The following is a 24,908-nucleotide window of genomic DNA, read 5'->3' as shown; positions in this document are numbered from 1 at the left end:
GTAGGACCTGACCCTCCTAAAGTCCAATTTTTGGCTCTCCGGTTTTTCCTTTTCTCCTCTTTTTCCAAATGAGGCATACCACGGACTTTTGAGGTCAGATATGTCCATCTCTTAAGTACGCAGCTGCCAGTATGCAAATTCCCTAAGTTCCAAAATATATAGTTCTACCCGGCAACAGCGTGCGTCCTCTCTCTTTTTTCTATTGGATGTCTTGCCCGGCATTCCGATTGGAGCACGCATCGAGCCTTGTTTACCATGCTGGTATAAATAGGCGGAGATGGCGTGATGACGCTACTCCTGAAGACGTCATCACGACGAAACGTACGTAGAGCGTCATCGCGTCACATCCGCCTAAGTGGAACGCACATCCGCCCTGTGGAACGCACGGCGTCCCGGAAGTGCGCTATTATTGCTTTCTATGCCATTACCCTCTATTCCCTTTGTGAGTACCTAATTTTTATATACAATAAAGTATTTTAAAACTTAGCAGTACTACTCTATGTGAGCCTTCTTCCCCCATATATCGATACACCTTCGGACCCTAACATCAAGGAACCTGGTTCACAAGATTCGGGTAGATAATCGGACCACCCAACCACTTTGATGGTCAGTGGAGAAGATCCAGGATTATAGACAAGGCCTGATACCCCTGCAGGGGTACATAGTTCTGGTGAGTGCGGTCCAAGGGGTGCGGGGAGCACTGAACGGTCACCATATACCTGAGCACCTTTAATATTTCATCAGAACACCTGCACTCAAGTCACCTCTTTTTTTTTTTTTTTTTTTTTGCCAAGTTTTTTAGGAATTTTCTTGCATTGTGGGACTATTTGTTCTTTCTTAGGTGTAACGGACTTATTTATTCTTGTATCATTGCTGCTATAATATTTATCTACCTATTGTGCACCTTATTTAAGTCATACTTTAAGTGGATCCATTTTTATATTTTTTATATATTTATTTTTATTCTGTACAAATCCACCCCTTTATCTATTTTTTAATTCATACATTTCATCTAATTTTCTCATCATACCAATTTTCACTTATTCTATATCCACTTTTCAGCACAAATATTTATTATTTATTTGTATTATCTTTTAGTATTGCACATTCAATAGGAAGACACATAGGATGCACTGGACACTTTATTCATAGTGGTGATTTTTTTTGTGAGCGGTCTATAGCAGTGAACCTTAGGAAATGTAGTGAGAAAAGAACAGTGCACAGGACTGGGCAATATATGTGCTTTGAGAAAAGAACAGCGCACAGGACTGGGCAATATATGAGCTTTGAGAAAAGAACAGCGCACAGGACTGGGCAATATATGAGCTTTGAGAAAAGAACAGCGCACAGGACTGGGCAATATATGGGCTTTGAGAAAAGAACAGTGCACAGGACTGGGCAATATATGGGCTTTGAGAAAAGAACAGTGCACAGGACTGGGCAATATATGAGCTTTGAGAAAAGAACAGCGCACAGGGCTGGGCAATATATGAGCTTTGAGAAAAGAACAGCGCACAGGACAGGGCAATATATGAGCTTTGAGAAAAGAACAGCGCACAGGACAGGGCAATATATGAGCTTTGAGAAAAGAACAGCGCACAGGACTGGGCAATATATGGGCTTTGAGAAAAGAACAGTGCACAGGACTGGGCAATATATGTGCTTTGAGAAAAGAACAGTGCACAGGACTGGGCAATATATGAGCTTTGAGAAAAGAACAGCGCACAGGACTGGGCAATAGATGAGCTTTGAGAAAAGAACAGTGCACAGGACTGGGCAATATATGAGCTTTGAGAAAAGAACAGCGCACAGGGCTGGGCAATATATGAGCTTTGAGAAAAGAACAGCGCACAGGACTGGGCAATAGATGAGCTTTGAGAAAAGAACAGCGCACAGGGCTGGGCAATATATGAGCTTTGAGAAAAGAACAGCGCACAGGGCTGGGCAATAGATGAGCTTTGAGAAAAGAACAGCGCACAGGGCTGGGCAATAGATGAGCTTTGAGAAAAGAACAGCGCACAGGACTGGGCAATAGATGAGCTTTGAGAAAAGAACAGCGCACAGGGCTGGGCAATATATGAGCTTTGAGAAAAGAACAGCGCACAGGACTGGGCAATAGATGAGCTTTGAGAAAAGAACAGCGCACAGGACAGGGCAATATATGAGCTTTTAGAAAAGAACAGCGCACAGGACAGGGCAATATATGAGCTTTGAGAAAAGAACAGCGCACAGGACAGGGCAATATATGAGCTTTTAGAAAAGAACAGCGCACAGGACTGGGCAATAGATGAGCTTTGAGAAAAGAACAGCGCACAGGACTGGGCAATATATGAGCTTTGAGAAAAGAACAGCGCACAGGGCTGGGCAATATATGAGCTTTGAGAAAAGAACAGCGCACAGGACTGGGCAATAGATGAGCTTTGAGAAAAGAACAGCGCACAGGGCTGGGCAATATATGAGCTTTGAGAAAAGAACAGCGCACAGGGCTGGGCAATATATGAGCTTTGAGAAAAGAACAGCGCACAGGGCTGGGCAATATATGAGCTTTGAGAAAAGAACAGCGCACAGGACTGGGCAATATATGAGCTTTGAGAAAAGAACAGCGCACAGGACTGGGCAATATATGAGCTTTGAGAAAAGAACAGCGCACAGGGCTGGGCAATAGATGAGCTTTGAGAAAAGAACAGCGCACAGGGCTGGGCAATATATGAGCTTTGAGAAAAGAACAGTGCACAGGACTGGGCAATATATGGGCTTTGAGAAAAGAACAGCGCACAGGGCTGGGCAATATATGAGCTTTGAGAAAAGAACAGCGCACAGGGCTGGGCAATAGATGAGCTTTGAGAAAAGAACAGCGCACAGGACTGGGCAATATATGAGCTTTGAGAAAAGAACAGCGCACAGGGCTGGGCAATAGATGAGCTTTGAGAAAAGAACAGCGCACAGGGCTGGGCAATATATGAGCTTTGAGAAAAGAACAGCGCACAGGGCTGGGCAATATATGAGCTTTGAGAAAAGAACAGCGCACAGGACTGGGCAATAGATGAGCTTTGAGAAAAGAACAGCGCACAGGACTGGGCAATAGATGAGCTTTGAGAAAAGAACAGCGCACAGGGCTGGGCAATAGATGAGCTTTGAGAAAAGAACAGCGCACAGGACTGGGCAATAGATGAGCTTTGAGAAAAGAACAGCGCACAGGGCTGGGCAATATATGAGCTTTGAGAAAAGAACAGCGCACAGGACTGGGCAATAGATGAGCTTTGAGAAAAGAACAGCGCACAGGGCTGGGCAATAGATGAGCTTTGAGAAAAGAACAGCGCACAGGACTGGGCAATAGATGAGCTTTGAGAAAAGAACAGCGCACAGGGCTGGGCAATATATGAGCTTTGAGAAAAGAACAGCGCACAGGACTGGGCAATAGATGAGCTTTGAGAAAAGAACAGCGCACAGGGCTGGGCAATAGATGAGCTTTGAGAAAAGAACAGCGCACAGGGCTGGGCAATAGATGAGCTTTGAGAAAAGAACAGCGCACAGGACTGGGCAATAGATGAGCTTTGAGAAAAGAACAGCGCACAGGGCTGGGCAATATATGAGCTTTGAGAAAAGAACAGCGCACAGGACAGGGCAATATATGAGCTTTTAGAAAAGAACAGCGCACAGGACAGGGCAATATATGAGCTTTGAGAAAAGAACAGCGCACAGGACAGGGCAATATATGAGCTTTTAGAAAAGAACAGCGCACAGGACTGGGCAATATATGAGCTTTGAGAAAAGAACAGTGCACAGGGCTGGGCAATAGATGAGCTTTGAGAAAAGAACAGCGCACAGGACTGGGCAATATATGAGCTTTGAGAAAAGAACAGCGCACAGGACTGGGCAATAGATGAGCTTTAAAAAAAGAACAGCGCACAGGACTGGGCAATATGTGAGCTTTGAGAAAAGAACAGCGCACAGGGCTGGGCAATATATGAGCTTTGAGAAAAGAACAGTGCACAGGACTGGGCAATATATGGGCTTTGAGAAAAGAACAGCGCACAGGGCTGGGCAATATGTGAGCTTTGAGAAAAGAACAGCGCACAGGGCTGGGCAATATATGAGCTTTGAGAAAAGAACAGTGCACAGGACTGGACTATATATGAGCTTTGTTTCTGCCAAGGCAACTGGTGTTTTTCTTAAGCCCAGTATGCATGGCCCCTAAGGTCGCCTGACCCGTAAATACAAATAGACATCTGCCCTGTAAGTAATAAGGAGCTTTTGTAATCTTCTGACTGTGGAACAGGGGAGACTAAGGGACTGTATTTACATTATATAAATTAATGCTTTACTGCAGTTCATGATGTCCCAAGGTAACAGTGAAAATTATTTGAACATTCCAGGACTTTTGTTGTATCCCTCACTAAAAGACCCTGGAACTGGTGGGTGGATATGTAATAACCTTTATAGATACACCCGTGTACAATGGTAAGTTGGATTTGGAAGAGTACTAATTATTAACCACTTGCAGACTAGCCACTGTCTATATAAAGCGGCAGGTTCCCATGAATTGGCGTACCTGTACGGCGATTCACGGGAGTGATCAAGGGGACGTGGGGCACCCGTGATCGCTTCCCGTGAAGAGAGAATGACGGTCTGCTGTTGTAAACACTGCAGACTGTTGTTCTCTCAGGATTCAATGCAGAGCTCCTGCGTTCCTCCTATTTAGGAACACAGGTCTGTGTTGATTTCACAAACCCATCCCCCACACAATTAGAAAACACCCCCTAAGCTCACATTTACCCTTTGATTGCCCCTGGGTTACCCCTTCCCTGCCAGTATCCTTATTACAGTAACAATGCATATTTTTAGCACTGATTACTGTAGTAATGTCACTGGTCCCCCCAAAAGTGTCCAAAATGTCAGTTAGGGGTCCGATCTGTGTGCCGCAATATCGCAGTCGCGCTAAAAATCGCTGATCGCCCCCATTACTAGTAAAAAAATAAATAAATGAAAATGACATAAATCTTTCTCCTAGTTTGTAGACATAACTTTTGTGCAAACCAATCAAAATACTCTTAGTGGGATTTTTTTTTTTTACCAAAAATATGTAGCAGAATACAAATTGGCCTAAAAGGATGAAAAAATTAGATTTTTACATTTTATTTTTGGGAATGTTATATAGCACAAAATGAAAAATAGTTTTATTTTTATTTTTTTTCAGAATTGTCGCTTTTTTTGTTTATGGTGCAAAAAATAAAAATCGCAGAGGTGATCAAATACCACCAAAAGAAAGCTCTATTTGTGGGAAAAAAGAACATCAATTTTAATTGGGAACAGCGTTGCACGACCGCGCAATTGTCTGTTAAAGTAACGCAGTACCAAATTGCAAAAAATGGCCTGGTCAATTTAAGGGGGAAAATCTTCTGGTCCAGAAGTAATATTTTCTTTTATTTGGTAGAATTCCAGCCTCACATCCACTGGCAGAGCAGCGTATGAGAGTGACATCTAGTGGCGGTTTTGTACTACAACTTCATACTAGGTGGGTTATGCAGTTTGCATATGTCTTCTTGAATTACGTTTAAAATGACATTAAAATTGCAGCTTTTAACATTAATCAGCATTAAATATGAAGTTTAGCATGTCTCTGTGTGTGATTTTTATTTTTTTTTAAGTCACCTACTGTGGTTATAGTGATGCATTAGTGCCCTGAATGTGCTCCCAATACATTACTGATCGACCTCTCCACTATCAGTGTAGATGGGGCATTATCCATCCTTTTTAGACATGTGCACTGTTCTTTTCTTACTACATTTCCTAAGGTTCACTGCTATAGATCGCTCATGCACTATTAAAAAAAAAAAAAACATTCCAGCTGTGCTTGCCTTGCTTAGATGCAGTGGGAGCAGGAATGAGAGTGAGAGTGAAAGTGAGACAACAGAACGGTGCCAGCAGTAACTTGAGGAATAAGCCTATCCTATATACAATGCCCAGTAAATATAGTTGCTTAGGCATTCAAGCCTTCGCGTCTGCTACAGCGAGGGAAAACAGTACTTGATCCCCTGCTGATTTTGTACATTTGCTCACTGACAAAAAAAATGATCAGTCTATAATTTTAATGGTAGGTTGATTTTACCAGTTAGAGACAGAACAACAACAAAAAAATCCAGAAAAACGCATTTCAAAAAAGTTATAAATTGATTTGCATTTTGAGTATTTGACCCATTCGCAAAACATGACTTTGTACTTGGTGGCAAAACCCTTGCTGGCAATAACAGAGGTTTCCTATAGTTGGCCACCAGGTTTGCACACACCTCTGGAGGGATTATGTCCCACTCCTCTTTGCAGATCCTCTCTACGTCATTAGGGTTTTGAGGCTGACATTTGGTAACTTGAACCCTCAGCTCCCTCCACATATTTTCTATGTGATTAAGGTCTGGAGACTGGCTAGGCCACTCCAGGACCTTAATGTGCTTCTTCTTTTAGGTCTTTTTCATGCTTGAATACCTATTCCTCACCCAATTTCAATGCCCTGGCTGAGGGAAGGAGGTTCTCACCCAAGATTTGACTGTATATGGCCCCATCCATCGTCCCTTTTGATAAGGTGAAGTTGTCCTGTCCTCTTAGCAGAAAAACAACCCCCAAGCATAATGTTTCCACCTCCATGTTTGATGGTGGGGATGGTGTTCTTGGGGTCAAAGGCAGCATTCCTTTTACTCCAAACACAGCGAGTTGAGTTGATGCCAAAGAGCTTGATTTTGGTCTCATCTGACCACAACACTATTAGCAAACTTCAGACGGGCTTGCACATGTGCATTCTTGAGCAGGGGGATCTTGCGGGCGCTGCAGGATTTCAGTCCTTCATGGGGTAGTGTGTTACCAATCGTTTTCTTGGTCCCAGCTGCCTCAAGATCATTGACAATATTCTCCCACGTAGTTCTGAGCTGATTCCTCATTGTTCTCATGATCATTGAAACTCCACGAGGTGAGACCTTGCATAGAGCCCCAGACCGAGGGAGATTGACAGTTAGTTATTTTGTGTTTCTTCCATTTGCAAATATTCGCACCAACTGTTGTCACCCTCTCACCAAACTGCTTGGAGATGGTCTTGTAGTCAATTCCAGCCTTGTGTAGGTCTACAATCTTGTCCCTGACATCCTTGGACAGTTCTTTGGTCTTGGTCATGGTGGAGAGATTGGAATCTGAATCTGAATGCTTCTGTGGACAGGTGTCTTTGTTTTAAGAGAGTGCTCTCAATCTCAGCTCGTTACCTTTATAGAAGAAACCTGGGAGACAGAAATCTTGCTGATTGATAGGGGATCAAATACCTATTTTACTCATTAAAATGCAAATCAATTTATAACTTTTTTGAAATGCATTTTTCTGGATTTTTTTGTTGTTATTCTGTCTCACTGTTAAAATAAACCTATCATTAAAATTATAGACTGATCATTTTTGTCAGTGGGCAAACGTACAAACTCAGCAGGAGATCAAATACTTTTTTTCACTCACTGTACAGATTTGATTGAAGTCAAAATCGACGGAAACAAAAAGCGTGTGGTCCCCCTAAAAAATCCATATCCGACACAAGCATGCAACCTGGTTGGCCAGGAAAGGAGGGGAGATGAGGGTGCACCTCCCCTCTCCTAAACTATACCAGGCCACATGCTCTCCAATTTAAGGGGGAGAGGGGACCTTTCCAGAAGGGACGGCCCTGGCAAAACACCTTTGTCCTCATATTGATGAGGGCAAGGGACTCTTCACCACAACCCTGGCCTGGTGGCTGTGGGGATCTGCAGGTAGTGACCTTATGAGGATCTGGAAGCCCTATTCTACACATAAGGGGCACCCAGATATCCCCCCCCCCCATGGAAATGAGGAGGGGTACATACCTATCCCAAAAGAAAATGGCCCTTGTAAATCCATGGTCAATCACATCATCCAGAGGTGTAGATCCATGGTTATCACGATACCCAGTGAAAGAAAAAAAAAAGTTGGAGGTGAATTAACTAGGCTGAAATGCATTATTCATATAGGGTACTTTCCTTTTAGGGTGTATGTTCAAAATATTTTTTCCTTTTTTATATTTTTGTTTTATGTTCTTTAACACTTTGAACAAAATAGCTAATGCTAAAAGGAGATCAAAACAATTTATAGGTAAGCTCAGATACTCCACTATAAGTTATCCTTTGTTTCTTCTTCTTCATCAACATGTAGAATTAGAGCGGAACAGTTCCAGGAGCTGGAAGAAACCAGTTGTGAGCTCACAGCCAAAGGAACCCTGCATGTGCAAGAAAGGTGAACGTAAGCAGTTTGGAATGACAGAGCTATAGCATGGGAAAAGGTAAAACAATATTTTTGGCAAAATTTCTATATTTGCTTGACTGTAATAAGGGATCCCATGTGTGCTAAAGGTGTTCTCTTTCAATGCTGGAAAAAATCTGGAATATACACTAGTGTGAAAAGTTTTAGGCAGGTGTGAAAAATGCTATAGGTCATAACGTTCAGTACTTGAAGTGGAAATATCTGCATTATGCCTGCAGCTGGAGGCATTATTCAGATATCTTTTTTTCTGCCAGCAAGAAAAGTGCCAAGTGTCAAGACAGTGCCAAAGGGGCTTTTTTGTTCCCAGTTAACCTAGTTGAGCCAGAGGAGTATCCCAGTCATTCCTTTCTCCCATCCCCAAAATACAATAAACAAAATCAACCAAAGATGCCGGAGTGGTCAATGTCTCAATTCCCACACTTGGGTTCACAACTTAAATGTGTTGGAGGTGTCGCCGGTAACAATGGCAGACCCACATCAGGCTCAAGGCCTGGAAATATTGCTACATTTGGGGGCTCGTCCGGGATTTTGCCATTGGTTACTGAGCCAGTTGCCCCTGGCAACTGCGGAAGAAAAAGTAAAAAAAGTCCATTTGTGTGCCCAGAACTGTTGTTCAAGTGCCAAGTGTGAGACTGGATCTGCGGGAGGCAGGGAGAGTGGGATGAAGCTAGAAGGACATATGGAAGGTTGTTCGTGGCAATGCAAATGTTCAAAGAAAAATTGCAATCTGATGAGAACCTTTAATATGGACTATTAAATGTACTCTGCTGTCAGAACATGGAGAGCAAAGGGAAAAAGAGTGAGAGTGCATGAGTGCTGCAACTGCTTAACAGGGAGAGGTCCCAGTGAGGACAGTGAAGATGGCGTCAGGGGTCCCAGTGAGGACAGAGAAGAGGATGCCGGTGGTCCCAGTGGGGACAGGGAAGATGGCGGCCGGGGGCACAGGAAGAGAGGTGCCAGGGGCCGGGTGTGTGTGCATGCTATGTGGACTGATGTTGACTGTGCATTTGACAGTGGGACATTTATTCTATATAGTAATTGCACCGATACTGTGAGGATCGTAGTCGGCCATGCCGGGAGGGGCAGTGGGGCTAGCTTTGGAGACAGTATGGAAGAGGAAAATTGCACATGTGTGGCTAGGAAGAGGATTATTGACAAGTTAAAGTCGAGGTTCCAGCACTAGTTCAGTAAAGCAGTATCTTCAAACGTCAGGAAGTGCTGGTCGGCATTCAGCTGGCATCTAGACAGTGCCAACAGGCATTTTTGTATAAAGTCCCAGTTAACCTAGTTGAGCCAGAGGAGTATCCTGCTCATTCCCTTCTCCCATCCCCAAAATACGATAAACAAAACCAGCCTAAGATGCTGGAGTGGTCAGTGTCTCAATTCTCACACTTGGGTTCACAACATAAATGTGTTGGAGGTGTCACCGGTAACAATGGCAGACCCACGCTCAAGGCCTGGAAATATTGCTACATTTGCATTTATTGTAATTACTGTATTTTAAAGCACTTATAGCACTTTATATTGTATATTGATTCACAGTGCATTTAAATAGGGTAGCGTAGCATTTATCAGAAGTCAAAAAGAATTAAATGTGTTTAACCACATCAGCTCCGGAAGGTTTAACACTCTTCATGGCCAGAGCATTTTTTACTATTCAGCACTGCGCTACTTTAACTGACATTTGCATCATCAACCAACACTGTACCCAAATTAAATGTATACCACACAAATAGTTTTCTTTTGGTGGTATTTGATCACCACTGGGTTTTTTATTTTTTATTATATAAATGAAAAAATTAAAATTTTTACAAAAAAACCCCAATATTTTATATTTTCATCATATAACATCCATTAAAAAAAAAATTCTGATTTCTTCATCAATTTAGGCCAAAATATACTCTGCTTCTGTGCCCCCCTTAGACCGAGCATGCACAATGATATATATACATGAATGTGCCTGCATTTGCCATCCCGCCGTAGTATATCTACTGTGGCGGGTCGGCAAGTGGTTAAATTGCCAGCAAAATAACAGCTCAGGGCCACTTCCTTCTGTTTATAAACAAAGCAGCCAGGGATTCTATTCATCTTTACCAGACTCTTATCCTAGAGCAGGGGTCTCCAAACTATGGCCCTCTATTTATTCAGGAACTTCCCATCATGCCTAGTCATGTCTGTTAATGTCAGAGTTTTAAAATGTCTCATGGGACATGTAGTTTCGCAACAGCTGGAGGGCCAAAGTTTGGACATCCCTGTCCTAGATTGTGGCCTGCTATAAATAGAATAGAATAGGCGACACCCACATAAAAAGAAAAGGATGGAGTTTCCCCCTAATTCATACCAGACCTGTTGTGTCAAGATTTAAAGAGGGACCCCTAACAAAAGTCAATAAAAAAAAAACACGGGGTGCTCCGCAAAAATCCATACCTTATCCTTATCGAAGTATGCAGCCTAGGAAAGTCTCTTGAATTATACCAGGCCACAAGCCCCAACATGGGAGGTAGGGTACCCCCCCAGACAAATCACCTTCCCCATGTAGCCCAATGGTTGTGGGATTCTTCTATTGGGAAACTTTTTGAAATCTGGAAGCTTCCAAAAACCTTTCTGGTGTCTTGTGTTCTTGCTGTGCTACCTGACATGCTGGACAGCTCACTGCCTGATTCCTTGGACAAATTTGCTTTGTGTCTTTTTTCTGATGAACCTTGAACCCTTTGCTCCTCCCATGAACTTCCTGATTTAAGCTATGTCTCTGCTCTTCCTGTTTGCCAGATTATTGTGCTTCTCTCCAGCTAGTATCTTGCTCCTTTCCCTCCTGCCGTTCCTATCCTTAACTAATTGTTACCGACCTTTGGTTTGTTCCTCGACTACGCTTCTGCTTGGTCCCAACCTGCAACCACTTGTTACTGATCTTTGGCTTGTTTACGGACTACGCTTCTGCTTGATCCCTACTTGCTCTCTGTCACCGGATCCCGGCTTGCTCACCTTTTGGTGGGGCGATCCTGAGGACTGTGACCTGGCACTAGCATACAGCAAAACCCATCTCCACCATCAGGAGATCTTGCGAAGACCAGTAAGTGCTTAGAACACACACCTCAGGTGAGCCTGCAACATTTACCAGGGTGACCTGCTCTTGTACTACTTTTTTTTTTTTTTTAATAAGGCGGCCCAAGTTACCACCACCTTTATGTGAATGTGTAAGGGATGCATAGTTCCCTACTCATGCACAAAAAATGTAAACAGTAAATACTTATTGTTAAAGGGGCTTTCAGATTCTGATAAACCCTCCCCACCCATAGACAGTCCGCCCCCCCCCCCCCCCAAACCTTTGGACCAGAGTAGAACTGAAAATATGCTTGCCTTTTCAACATGGAGACAAGGTGTTTTGCCACCTTGTCCCACCATTAGGTGGGGGGGGGGGGGGGGCACGTTCATCCTTCCCATTCCTGGTCAGCCAGGCTACATCTTCTAATAAGGATCTGGTATGGATTTTTGGTTGTCTCCATGCATTTTTTCTTGATTCTTATATGGGATTCCCCCTTACATCCATACCAGAAACCAAGGGTTTGGTATGGAATTTGAATGCCCCTCTTAAAATTCATACCAGGCCTGAAGTGCCTGGTATACACTGGGGGTAACCCCTATTCCATTTTTTTTTTTTTTTTTTTAAAACATTTTATTGAGGTAAAATGGTATGACATAACAAGTGAACATCCTTTTTAAGCAATACATAGTGCATCAAAAAGAAAAGCTAGGTAAACAGCAACAGTATGCACCGTGAATAAGGTTGAGTAAACAGACCTCGTCATAATCATACAGTGAAGTACAGGAATGTACAAGATCAGCACAAGTCAGGCAATGTAGACCGGTCAGTAAAGTGAGGACAATCTTGGTCCCCATACTCTTGGTGCCGGGCCATGGGGATAACACATAAACAAAAACAACAACAGAAGAAAAACCCATGGCGACCTCCACCATGACTGGGCGTGCGACGGATAAGGCTCCTCCAAGGGCAGTGGTGGTTGCCCCCACGTGTCCGGACACCCCCAAGGGGGAACATGCTGTATCCGGGCATAGGGGGCACCCATCAAAAGCGTACATACCGTCTCGGGGTGGGTAATTCCGAAGAAACCCACATAAGGGGCCAGTGGAGGTAAGTGTTCCGGCCCGTGGGCGGAGTCGGGTCTGCGGCTTGGGGGGAGCAGAGGAGCATCCGGGTGTGGGGGGGGGGAGGGAGAGGAAGGAGTGGGTAGGAGGGTCGAGGGAAAGACATGAGGAGAGGACGTTAGACCGGAAGAAAGAGAGTAAAGGGAGAATAAGGAGAGAAATAAACAAATGGGGGGCATGAGGCCCGTGGTATTCGTGAGAGGGACTCGATCAACTAAGTGTAATCAGTGGCCGACGGGAGAAGATGTCCGAAGCATCCCACGTCCGGTAGAATTTAGCTAGCATCTAGGATGTAGTGGTCAGTCTCTGGAATTCAGGAAGAGTTGTAAAGTGTGTCCAGGAAGCCCAGGTCGTGTAATATTTGTGGTGGGTATCCTTAGCCTGTGCAATAGTGTCTTCCATTTCTGCTACCCTCTGAACCCTCTTCAGCCATTCCGCAACTGTGGGGGGGGGGAAGTAGAGCGCCAATGACAGGGCACGCACATCCTAGCTGCATTGATGAGGTGTAGTGTGAGGGACTTTTTGTAACTGGAATAGGGTATGGACGTGTGATGGAGCAAGTATTGTGCCGGAGTAAAGTCGGGAGTGTAGGTGGTGATTCGGGGAATCAGAGAGTGTACCTCTCTCCAGAACGGCTGGACGACAGGGCAATCCCACCAGACATGCAAAAGAGAGCCCGGGTGTAGGCCGCATCTCCAACATGTGGGAGAGTTAGCTGCTGAGAACTTGTGCAATAATTCAGGAGTTCTGTACCACTTAGCATAGAGTTTGTAGCCAGTTTCTTGGGCAAGAACATTCAGAGAACCCTTGTGCATGTGGCAATAGATTCTCGTCCAGTCGTCCTCAGAGAAGTCTTTGCCAAGGTCTCTCCCCCATCTGGACCTAAGTGCCTCAGTGTGTGCGTGGGCAGCCGGAAAAAGCATGGTGTATAGTATGGATATCAGATGACGGTGTGGCCCCGGCGCCTCACAGAGCCGTTCGAAGGAGGTAAGGGAGCGGGTCCAATCCGCCACCGATTGTGCGCTGTGTAGGAAGTGTCTAACCTGTAAAAAACTGTAGAACGGGATGTCAACAGACGGGTATTTGAGGCGAAGGGCTTGATGTGTAAGAGGGCGAGAGTCGACAAAAAAGTGACGCGCTTGAAAGGGCATGTCTCCGGTGGGCCCTGTGGGTGGGACGAAAGGGAGATCAGGTGTGAATTCCGGGGACGCACTCAGGGGTAGTAGTGGGCTAAGTTTCGGAGAAAGATCCAATTTGCGGCGTATCGTATGGAAAAGGCGCAGGGTTGCACCCGTAACGGGGTGAGCCAGAATTGAGCGTGGAATCTTGGCCGGCGTCACCCACGGGAGATGATGCGCGGGGATGGTAGATACCGCAGACTCCAAGGATACCCAGTCCTTAGAGCCAGCATGAGCGTGCCAATCAATTATCCGGGTAAGGTGACAGGCCCAGTGATATTTCAGCAGATGCGGCATGCCAACCCCCCCTTCCGCTTTGGAGCGAGTGAGCGTGTCCCACCGTATTCTCGACCTTTGGGACCGCCATACAAAGTCTGAACAGATATGCTGGTAGGATTTAAAGAAGGCCGGAGGAACATGGATGGGGAGGGCATGTAGAATGTATAGTAGACGGGGAAGAATATTCATCTTCACTATTGCGACCCTGCCAAACCAAGAGAAGGGTCCCTTAGACCATAATTGTAGGCCTGATTTAACAGATTGTAGAATTGTCAAGTGGTTCCTGGTGTATAAGTCCGAAAGTTTGCTCGGTAGCTGGACCCCAAGATATGTGATGGCGTGGGGTACCCAATGAAAGGGGAAATTGGTTTGGCAGAGTCGCAAGAGCGAAGCAGGAAGGGAAATGTTGAGGGCGCGGGATTTGGAGTAGTTGATTTTGAGATTAGAAAGAGCCTGAAAGGATGTAAGGGCCGAAAGAAGATTAGGGACGGAAGTCAAGGGGTCAGTAAGGAAGAGGAGAATGTCATCCGCGTAAGCAGCTAGTTTGTACGTTTTATCCTTTATGGAGACGCCCTTAATATTCGGGTCGTCGTGGATTTGGCGGAGAAGGGGTTCTAAGGTGAGGATAAAGATCAGGGGGGATAAGGGGCAGCCCTGTCTCGTACTGTTTGACACGGAGAAGGCGTCCGAGAGAGCGCCATTGACCCGGACCCGCGCCGACGGGGTGGAGTACAGAACAGCGACAAACCGCAAGAACCGGTCCGTTAGGCCAAGGGCCCTGAGTGTCTCAGTCATGTAATCCCAGGCCACCCTGTCGAACGCCTTCTCCGCATCGAGGGACAGGAAGAAACCGGGAGAGTTGGACGTGGATAGCCAATGGTGGAGGTGAAGGGCTTTGGTAGTGTTATCCCTCGCCTCTCGGCCGGGGACGAAACCGACTTGGTTAAGGGAAATCACATCAGGAATAGAGGGGAGGAGGCGATTAGCTAACACTTTGGCATATGTTTTGATGTCCACATTAAGGAGCGATATGGGCCGGTAGTTAGGGACTAGGGAGGCATCTTTACCTGGTTTCGGTATGACCGCGATATGTGCCTCCAAGAAGTCCGTAGGAAGGGAGTCAGCGTCCGGGAAGGCGTTAAAAGCGTTCTCCATGTGTGGCAGCAGCAGATCCGAGAAGGCCTTGTAGTAGCACACTGGAAGGCCATCCGGGCCCGGGGCTTTGCCCGGTTTAGATTGCTTCAGAGCCGCCAAGATTTCCGTCGAAGTGATGGGCGCGTCTAGCACAGAGAGAGTGGCGTCCGGCAGGGGGGAAGGAAAGTATCGTTCCAGAAATTGTCTAATGGCCTGGAGTCTGGAGCACTGGGACTCCTGAGAGTCCGATCGCGTCAAATTGTACAGATGGGAGTAATAGCTAACAAATTGGGCTGCTATGTCAGGGGTTGAGTTCAGCGTTTTACCCGCCTGGTCAACTATGGAGTGGATGGTGTTGGCAGCCCGCTTTTCCCGGAGTGCCCTGGCCAAGAGCCGTCCCGATTTGTTAGCATGTTCATAAAACAGACCCCGGGATAGGGCGAATTTGCGGCAAACAGACCTCCCAAGAGTCTCCAGTAGCTCCTGACGAGCCAGGGTAAGTTCTGTTAGGGTACTTGACGCTAGGGAACGTTTGTGGGCGCGTTCCAGAGTACCAATTTTCAGCAGTAGAGATTCAATTTGAGCCGAGTGTGCTTTCCTGCGTTTTGAGGCGAGCGCTATAAATTCCCCGCGGATCACGCATTTATGAGCTGCCCAAAGCGTGATGGGGGTAATATCCGGAGATTGGTTTTCGACGAAGTAATGCTGAAGGCGTTCTGTAAGCGCAGAAACACACGTCGTATCGGAGAGAATGGAACTATCCATTCTCCACGCCCGCGAGGCTTGTGACTGAGTGGGGAAAGAGAAAGTGATACTGATGGGATTATGGTCCGAAAGAAACATCGGGTCAATGGAGGCAGAGTGGAGGGTCGGCAAGAGATCTTGGGAGACAAAGAGGTAGTCAATACGAGAGTAACGATCGTGAGGGGACGAGTAGAAGGTGAAGTCTTTAGTGGTTGGGTGCAGGGTACGCCACGAATCGTGCAGGAGAAAGGACGTCAGGAGAGTTTTAATCGCGCGCAAGGCGGCGTATGGCAAGGAGGATGAACCCGCCGAAGTATCTACAAGAGGGGACAGGGCAACATTGAAATCCCCCCCCAAAATGAGCTGACCAGAACAGAAATCCGACAGGCGCTGGAAGGTAGTTCTAAAAAAGGTGACTAAGTGTTTGTTGGGGGCGTAGATGTTGGCAAGAGTACATGGGCGGCCGTTCAGCTGTCCCTCAAGGAAGATGAACCGACCCTGGTCATCAGCCAGAGATTCTGTGACTTTGAATGGACAGTGCTTGGATAGAAGTATAGTCACCCCTTTGGATTTGGAGTCCGCCGAAGTGGCATGATATGCCTCAGGGTAGTGTGGAGACGGGACCTTTTGGATGCTGTCAGACCTATAGTGGGTTTCCTGTAGAAATACGATGTCGGCCTTGGTTTTGCGCAGGGCGAGGGCAAGCTGGGAGCGCTTTTCAGGGATATTAAGACCACGGACGTTGAGAGAGTACAATTTGAGCGTGAGATGCATATGGCCAGGGAAGAATAGAAAAGTGAACTAGACACAACACAGGGAGGAGGGGGAGAGGAGGAAAAGGAAGAAGGGGGGGAGGGGAAGGGAACAGACAAGGAATGAACGGTAGGGAGAAGTGGGGGGGGGGAGGAGGGGAGGGCAAGGAAAAGAGACCACAACCTAGTCCGGCCTGCCGAGACAAAGGGGGGGACCGAAGTAGTCACCTAAATAGGGGGGCCCGGCCACGAGCCGAGAGGTAGCACATGGCAATGGGCATTGTCAGGGTACAATAACAGCCGTAAGAAATCAGAGCATGGGGTGATAGTAAGCCATCCGCGAGTGCAGAGTCCATTGGTCAGCAACTAGAGCACTATAGGGTCAGGCGACAGGGTATACAAGTGGGAAGGGGCGGAAACGTGTGTGGAAGGAGCTCCACATGAGAGATGGAGGTAGTCTGCGCAAGGGCTTTACGTGAGTATACTGAGGGTACAAGGGGAGTGGGGTCAAGGGAATAAGAGCTACAGGGCAGAGACCTAGGACCGCACCAACAGCGCTGTAGCGGGGGAGGGGGAGTGAACGGTCTAATTACCTGGAGAAGTGAGGAGAACGTAGTAGTTGAAAAACATAGTTGAACAAGAAAACTCTAAGCAGTAATATTCAATTAGACAACATTGCAACACTGTGTGGTCACATGCAGCAGCCAAGACAGCATATATGAATAAAGGCATCCCCTCCCTTCCTCGAGTCGTAAGATGTAGTTCCCGCCTCCCTACAGGTTGAAAGCGTGGGCGGGGAGTAGCCTCCCCAATAACGGGGGAGGGGCGGGGGTAAGTCCGGGAGTCTAGTCAATGGGAGCATGTAAGGGCCTCCACAAACATCCTCGAGGAAGGGGCAGGGGCCAATGACCCAGGCCAGCGAGTAGCCTCCGGAGCGGATGTAAAGCTCTGCATTCCCAAGCTAGGGATGAGACACAGCGCCTTACATAGGCATGGCGTATCGTTGCCAGCAAGCACAAAAACAAAAAAAAAAAAACATAATAAAACAATAATAAAACAATAGACTAAGCTACCCACAGGATGAGTGGACCCATATGCATAAACAACCAATGGAGCACATAAATCGTACAGGACATACAAAACTACGGACATGTACCATCGGAAGGCCTCCAAGAGGGGGAGACCCTAAAGCCAACGGGAGAGCATATGACCTGCCTGCACCAGCCAAACAAAAAAAAAAAAAAACCCCACAAGCACAGCAGGATTCGGAGAAAAGTGGGAGGCCGAGGGCGTTGGCAGTCCTGGTACACAGCGCAGTCCTAGATAAAAACGTGTGCAGCCAAGTAGGGGGGCAGTTCAGGGTAAAGAACTCAAAAGCTATCAGGCAAAAACGACTCAAACATTTTGCAGGAGGAAACGGGCCTGGAGGTGGGAGGCTGGATATCGCAGGCCAACATGGAGAGTGGGAATAAAGGAATGGGCCTTGGGGGAATGAAAAGTACATTACCATTCCAAGGAGTAGGGTGTGGGTCAGCGAAGTGATAATATTCTGATACGCATAGAGTCCGTACGGTAGGCATAAATACAGTCAGACGGGACATCCGCAGTTATCAAGGCTGTGGGGTCCAGGAAATCCAACCGAGGAAGTGAGCTATTCAAGCAAAAACAAAAAAAAAAACAGATGAACAAGAAAAAACAGCATGTAAGTCAGTGCAGAGAATGGTGCAGGGCACATTGCAGGTGCCGTGGGCCGGAAGCTCACTACCGGAGCCCCTAAGGGTACGTAGAAGGCCTTCAGACATCTAGTCTGGCCCGGCGAACCTGTGGCGGCTTGGTAGGACTGTTGGCATGATGGGGAGCAGCAGAGGCACGGGCCTGGCGTATCACAGATGGGGAGCGTTGGCGTCGGAACCTGACATCTTGGGCGTCCATGGGTTCCGCTCCGGGTGCGTCAGATACCAAGGGTCCTGGATGGAACTCCGCATACCAGTTGGGAAGGCTCATGTACGGAATGCCCAATGTGGAACAAAAGTGGGGTAGATCCTCAGGGACCCTGAGAAGTGCTGTTCGGCCTTGCGTGGAGGCAGAGAGACAAAACGGGAATTTCCACCTGTAAATAATTCCGTTGGCCCTGAGTGCGTCAAGTAGCGGTCTCAGTTCTCGGCGACGCTGGAGCGTAATGCCCGAAAGATCCTGAAATAGTTGGATGGGGGCCCCTTCCAGATCTATGTGGGGCCTATTCCTGGCCTTGCGTAAGATGTCCTCCTTAAGGCGGAAGTCCACCAGGCAACAGATAACATCCCTCGGTGGGTCCCCCTCCCTGCCCTTAGGGCGCAGGGCACGATGTGCACGTTCCATTTCGATGGGGGACTGTGGGGGTCTGTCTAGGAGCGAATTAAACAGGGAGACTATGGTGGGGGTCAGGAGGTCACCATCCACTGACTCAGGCACCCCGCGAATGCGCAGGTTATGGCGCCTCCCTCTGTTGTCCAGATCCTCCAAATGACGCTGCATGTCCCTCATCTGGATGGTGTGGGTGTCAGATCTGTAGTGTAATTCATGGATGGCAGAGTCCTGACGTGCCGTAACCCTCTCAATTTCATGCACCCTGCCTGTGAGGGAGTGTATGTCTGCCCTCAATTCCAAGATGGCTGCTCCCAGGGTGTCCTTGATATCTGCAGCCACCGAGCGGAGGTCATCCATATTCAGCTGCCTGGGTTATGCTGGCACGGGGGAGCTGGATGCATGGTCCCCGGTGGTGACAGCTGCATAGGATCGGGCGGAAGGTGGAGAGTTAAGTGTGGGAGAGGAGCTGCCGCCCGTCGGCGCCATCGTGGCGGCCTGGATCCGGAACATCTCCGGAATGCTGGGGCTTATCCTGGCGGCGGGTTCCCTCGGGGATCGAGAGCGGGTGGCAGAGGAGGAGCGGGCTGTATTTGACATCCTTACCGCGGGTGTGGAGCGCGAGCAGACCCTGTTGTGTGGTTAAGTCGGCTCGTGGCAGCGGGAGCTCTCCTATCTAGCGTCCATTACCTCGCGCGGCCAGACCACGCCCCCCCCTATTCCATTTTTTTTTATTTTAACTATTCTCTGCTCCTTTGCTTAAATGGCCAGGGATTTGGTGCAAGTGATTAAAGTTGGTTGACATCAATATTTGTTTAGGACTCAGTGATGCCTGCACATGCCAGTGTGTTTTTACCATTCCTGCTGTCAACCATTAACAGCAGGAAGCATTCATATACACTGAACAAAATTATAAACACAACACTTTTGTTTTTGCCCCCCCCATTTTTCATGAGCGGAATTCAACTATCTAAGACTTTCTATGTACACAGAAGGCCTATTTCTCTCAAATATTATTCACAAATCTGTCTAAATCTGTGTTAGTGAGCACTTCTTTGCCGAGATAATCCATCCACCTCACAAGTGTGGCATATCAAGAGCTGATTAGACAGCATGATTATTGCACAGGTGTGCCCTAGGATGGCCACAATAAAGGCTACTCTAAAATGTGCAGTTCTACTGTGTTGGGGGGGTCCGAAAACCAGTCAGTATCTGGTGTGACCACCATTTGCCTCAGGCAGTGCAACGCAACTCCTTGGCATAGAGTTGATCAGGTTGTTGATTGTGGCCTGTGGAATATTGGTCCACTCCTCTTCAATGGCTGTGCAAAGTTGCTGGATATTGGCAGGACCTGGAACACGCTGTCATATACGCCGATCCAGAGCAACCCAGATGTGCTAAGTGGGTGACGTACGGTGAGTATGCTGGCCATGAAAGAACTGGGATGTTTTCAGCTTCCAGGTGCATTCAAAATGCCATCAATAAAATGCATCTGTGTTTGTTGTCCATAACATACCCTGCCTATACCATAACCCCACTGCCACCATGGGCCACTCACTTGACAATGCTGACATCAGCAAATTGCTCACCCACACGATGCCATACATGGTCTGCCATCTGCCCTATACAGTGAAAACCGGGATTCATCCGTGAAGAGAACACCTTTCCAAAGTGCCAGATGCCATCAAATGTGAGCATTTGCCCACTCAAGTCGGTTACGACGACAAACTGTCACACTTCTGCCATTCTGCAAGTCATGGGCACCCTCCAAGCATCACTGCTATGCAGGAAACAGGAGCACAGGTGTTGTGAAAAAACCAAGATAAGTTTGAACACTCAGTGGCAATATTAAAAAAAATGTTTAAACTTCAGTTAATTTTGAAAACTGTAGCTGACGTTTCAATATTGTTTAGAAGTGACCAAGACATTTACTTGGGTTTACACAAAGCTAAAATAATAAAAAATAAACTAAAAGGTAATAAAAACATTATTGATGCCATACTGCAAACACAAAAAATTTATATAACAGTGGATGTTTAAATAATAAGGATAATGTAATGTTTCACTATTGAACAGTGGATAGTTTTGTTTGATTCAGTGGTATTTGTAGTTGTCACAATAATATTTTTTTTTCTTTCTTTTCAGATGTTTTCAGTACATACATCAGGATTGCCATTCCTTTTCTACTCCCTACTTTTTTGTTTGAGACTGCTAGCAGCCAGTTGGTTCCCCAAAAGTTTACCTTGTGATGTAATTGAAGATGGCATCTTTGTTTCTGTAGAATGCATTAATCGAAGTCTGACGGCAATCCCACCACAAATACCTATAAACACCACAAATTTGACATTAAATATCAACCACATTGAGGAAATTACATCAGATTCTTTTTCCCACTTTAGCCAGCTGGTTGAAATTGGATTTAAATGTAACTGTATTCCCATAAAGTTAGGTCCTAAGGACCTCATTTGTAAGCAGAAACTATTGATTAAGGATGGTAGTTTTGCTTCCTTACATAATTTGCGGTCACTTTTTTTGGATGGTAATCAACTTTTGCAGATCCCAAAAGGCCTACCATCACAACTACGACTTTTGAGTCTTGAAGCTAATAACATATTTTCAATTTTCAAAAAAAATCTATCTGAAATACGCAATATTGAGATGTTATATTTAGGGCAGAACTGTTATTACAGAAATCCATGTAATGTCAGTTTTTACATTGAAAAAGAAGCATTCAAAGATTTAACCAATTTAACACTTTTATCCCTGAAAGGAAATAACCTGTCTTATGTGCCTGGAAGTTTTCCAGTCACTCTTAAGGAACTATACATCTATAATAACAGAATAGAGTCAGTTCAAGAATATGATTTTCAAAACTTGACCAACTTAGAAGTTCTTGACTTAAGTGGAAATTGCCCTCGATGTCACAATACTCCATTCCCTTGTATTCCATGCCCAAATCATGCTCCAATCTTTATACCTGAAAATGCCTTTGATTCACTAAAAAGCTTACATACTCTTCGTTTGCAAAGTAACTCTCTTCGCAATATCCCCAGTAGATGGTTTCAAAACATTCACAATCTTCAAGTACTTGACCTTTCGCAAAATTTTCTAGCTCATGAAATTAGGGAAGCAACATTTTTGAAGCATGTACCAACACTAAAAACATTGGATTTTTCATTCAACTATGAGCTTCAGCAATATCAACCAGATCTGCAGTTACCCAAAGGATTTTCCAGTTTAAAATCTTTGGAAATTTTGCGATTTCGTGGGTATGTTTTTCAAGAATTGAAGAAATGTAACCTTGAGCCTTTGCTGGATTTAAAAAATCTTACTGTTTTGGATCTTGGTACAAATTTTATCAAAGAGGTGGACTTTAGCTTGTTTCAGAATTTTAGTTCACTAAAAACAATATCACTTGCGAATAATAAAATTTCCCCAGCAGATGAGCTGAGGGTTTCATCTTGTTCAAACATCAAATCATCTTCTGCACAATATAATTATGTACCATTTCGAGATGTCCATTATTTTAACTATGATGAGGAAGCCCATCACTGTAGATTTAATGTTAATGAGGAATCAAAGTCTGAGAAATTTGCTACTGAGAACTGTCAAATATATGGTCAAATGCTGGACTTAAGCCAAAATAATATTTTTTTCATCAGAGCTAGTGATTTTAAAGATCTTCATTTTATAAAATGCCTCAATATGTCAGGTAATGTAATTAGTCAGGCCCTGAATGGAACAGAGTTTGCAAGTTTAACACATTTAAAATACTTAGATTTTTCTAACAATCGCATTGATCTTCTCCATTCAAGTGCATTTGAGGAACTTCAAGAGTTGGAAGTCTTAGATCTTAGCTCCAACCAACATTATTTCCTAGCTGAAGGTATAACACATATGCTAAACTTCACAACCAACCTACGACACCTAAAGAAACTAATGATGAACTGGAATGAAATATCAACTTCAACCAACTATGAAATGGTTAGCCAGTCAATCCAAACCTTGGAGTTCAAAGGAAACCGCTTAGATATTTTATGGAGAGATGGAGATACAAGATACACAAATTTCTTTAAAAATTTAACAGCACTGCATACGTTAGACATTTCCTATAATGCACTAACATTTATTCCACTTACAATATTTGAGGGTCTGCCTGCTAATCTTAGTGAACTTTGTCTGGCTAATAACAATTTTAAGACTTTCAACTGGGAAATGCAATGTATTTTACAAAAGCTGCAAATTTTAGATATCAGCAACAATCATTTGACTGCTGTGCCGAATGAACTATCTGACTGCACTCATTCAATTAAATCACTTATTTTAAGCAATAACAAAATAAAAGCTATAACTACAAATTTTCTCAGAAATGCACTCAGTCTGAAATATCTGGACTTAAGTTACAACAAAATTAGTTTTATTGGTCAATCCAGTTTTCCTGATCACATTCTTTCAAACCTGGAGATACTGGTTATACAAGGCAATCCATTTAAATGTAACTGTGAACTTGTTTGGTTTGTCTCCTGGATAAACAGCACAAATGTCACTATCCCATTTCTGGTACCTGATGTGTCATGCGCTGGACCTGGTACACACAGAGGAAAGAGTCTAATTTTCCTGGATTTATATACTTGTGGAATAGAACATTGGAATTTGGTTTTATTTTCTTGTTCATCCTCAATTGTGATCTGCTTACTGGTGGTCTGCACATCAAGTCACTTTTTCTACTGGGATTTTTGGTACACCTACCACTTACTGAAAGCAAAGGTAAAGGGATATCAGAAACTGCCAAAGTTTTTTTATGATGCTTATATTGTCTATGATACCACAGATTATGCAGTTTCAGACTGGATTTTTAATGAGTTAATTCAAACTCTTGAAGAACAGGAAGAAAAAACATTCAACCTGTGTTTAGAAGAAAGAGACTGGATGCCTGGAAAACCATTTTTGGATAATCTTTCAGAAAGTATCCAGCTCAGTCGAAAAACTGTGTTTGTGCTTACAGATAAGTATATCATAAGTGGACATTTTAAGACTGCCTTCTACATAGCACACCAACGTCTTATTGAGGAAAAAGTTGATGTCATCATTTTTATATTGCTTGAGAAAACTTTACAAAAATCCAGGTACCTTCGACTAAGGAAGAGGTTGTGTGGGAACTCTGTTTTATACTGGCCTTCTAATCCTAACACCCACAATTATTTTTGGAACTGTTTAAAAAATGCTTTAAGAACAGATAACAAAATGGCATATGATAAACATTTTAAAGATAATATATAATTCACAGTATGTTTCACACATCAACAAAGATGCATATAAAACTACTTTTTGGGTACCCCAAAACACTTGTATTGGAGCTTCTTGTAATCATAATTCCTCCTAGTTGCTCTATGAATCCACATCTAAATTTAGTTTAGCAGTATATAAAATGCTCTTAGTTAATGGAGGCAAGTTGTTGATTTTGCTTTAAAGATTAGTATTGGATACATCTATGACTAGACAGTTTGACTAATAAGATTGTTAGATAAAAATATAGTCACAATTTTTTACCCAAAGAAAAACTGAGAATAGAAAATGAGGAGTAATGCGTGAAGCGTCAAATACGATGTGGATCCAGCATGAGGAATGAAAGCTTTAGGGTCTGCGATAAAGGTGTAAAATACTCAACTAAAGATACTTTCGCCTTTTAGCTGTCAGTGTATTTAAACAGGTTTATTTTAGTATTTACAGCTTTTAAACTTTAGTTTTCTGTGGGTCAGAACGAAGAGTAATTTATAATGATTTATCAATGGAGTTTGTTCTCTAAATTATTTTGTATTGCCTATTTAAGTTTTGATATCTAGCTAGTACATGTCATTTTAGCTCTTAGTCATGAGTATAACTTATGAATATTAACAAATATGAAGTGCAAAATCCCACTGGGTCATATTCAGTATCCAGTCCATGGCAGTAAAAATGTTAGCACTTCAAGTTTATTCATTGTAAAGTGATTTATGCCTCGTTAAGTGCCGGTTCA

At 44.7% G+C, this 24,908-nt stretch overlaps 1 protein-coding gene across 2 annotated transcripts in view; it reads left to right on the top strand.

Moving 5' to 3' along the window:
* Positions 1–24,524, top strand: part of LOC309546267 (toll-like receptor 7) — a 64,443-nt gene extending 39,919 nt beyond the window's left edge. The window contains exons 2-3 of one of the 2 annotated variants that reach the window (XM_082245848.1): positions 8,207–8,317; positions 21,038–24,524. In XM_082245848.1, the coding sequence (XP_082101974.1) occupies positions 21,038–24,172 (3,135 nt within the window). In that variant the 5' untranslated portion in view covers positions 8,207–8,317 and the 3' untranslated portion in view covers positions 24,173–24,524. The remainder of the gene's footprint in view (positions 1–8,206; positions 8,318–21,037) is intronic. The other variant, XM_082245849.1, reaches the window with a different exon arrangement.
* Positions 24,525–24,908: the final 384 nt, after the last annotated feature.

This window comes from Pelophylax lessonae, assembly GCF_965119305.1.
Source record: "Pelophylax lessonae genome assembly, chromosome: 2".
Lineage (NCBI taxonomy): Eukaryota > Metazoa > Chordata > Amphibia > Anura > Ranidae > Pelophylax > Pelophylax lessonae.
Note: the sequence above shows the minus strand (reverse complement) of the source record. Positions and strands in the feature narration are given on the sequence as shown.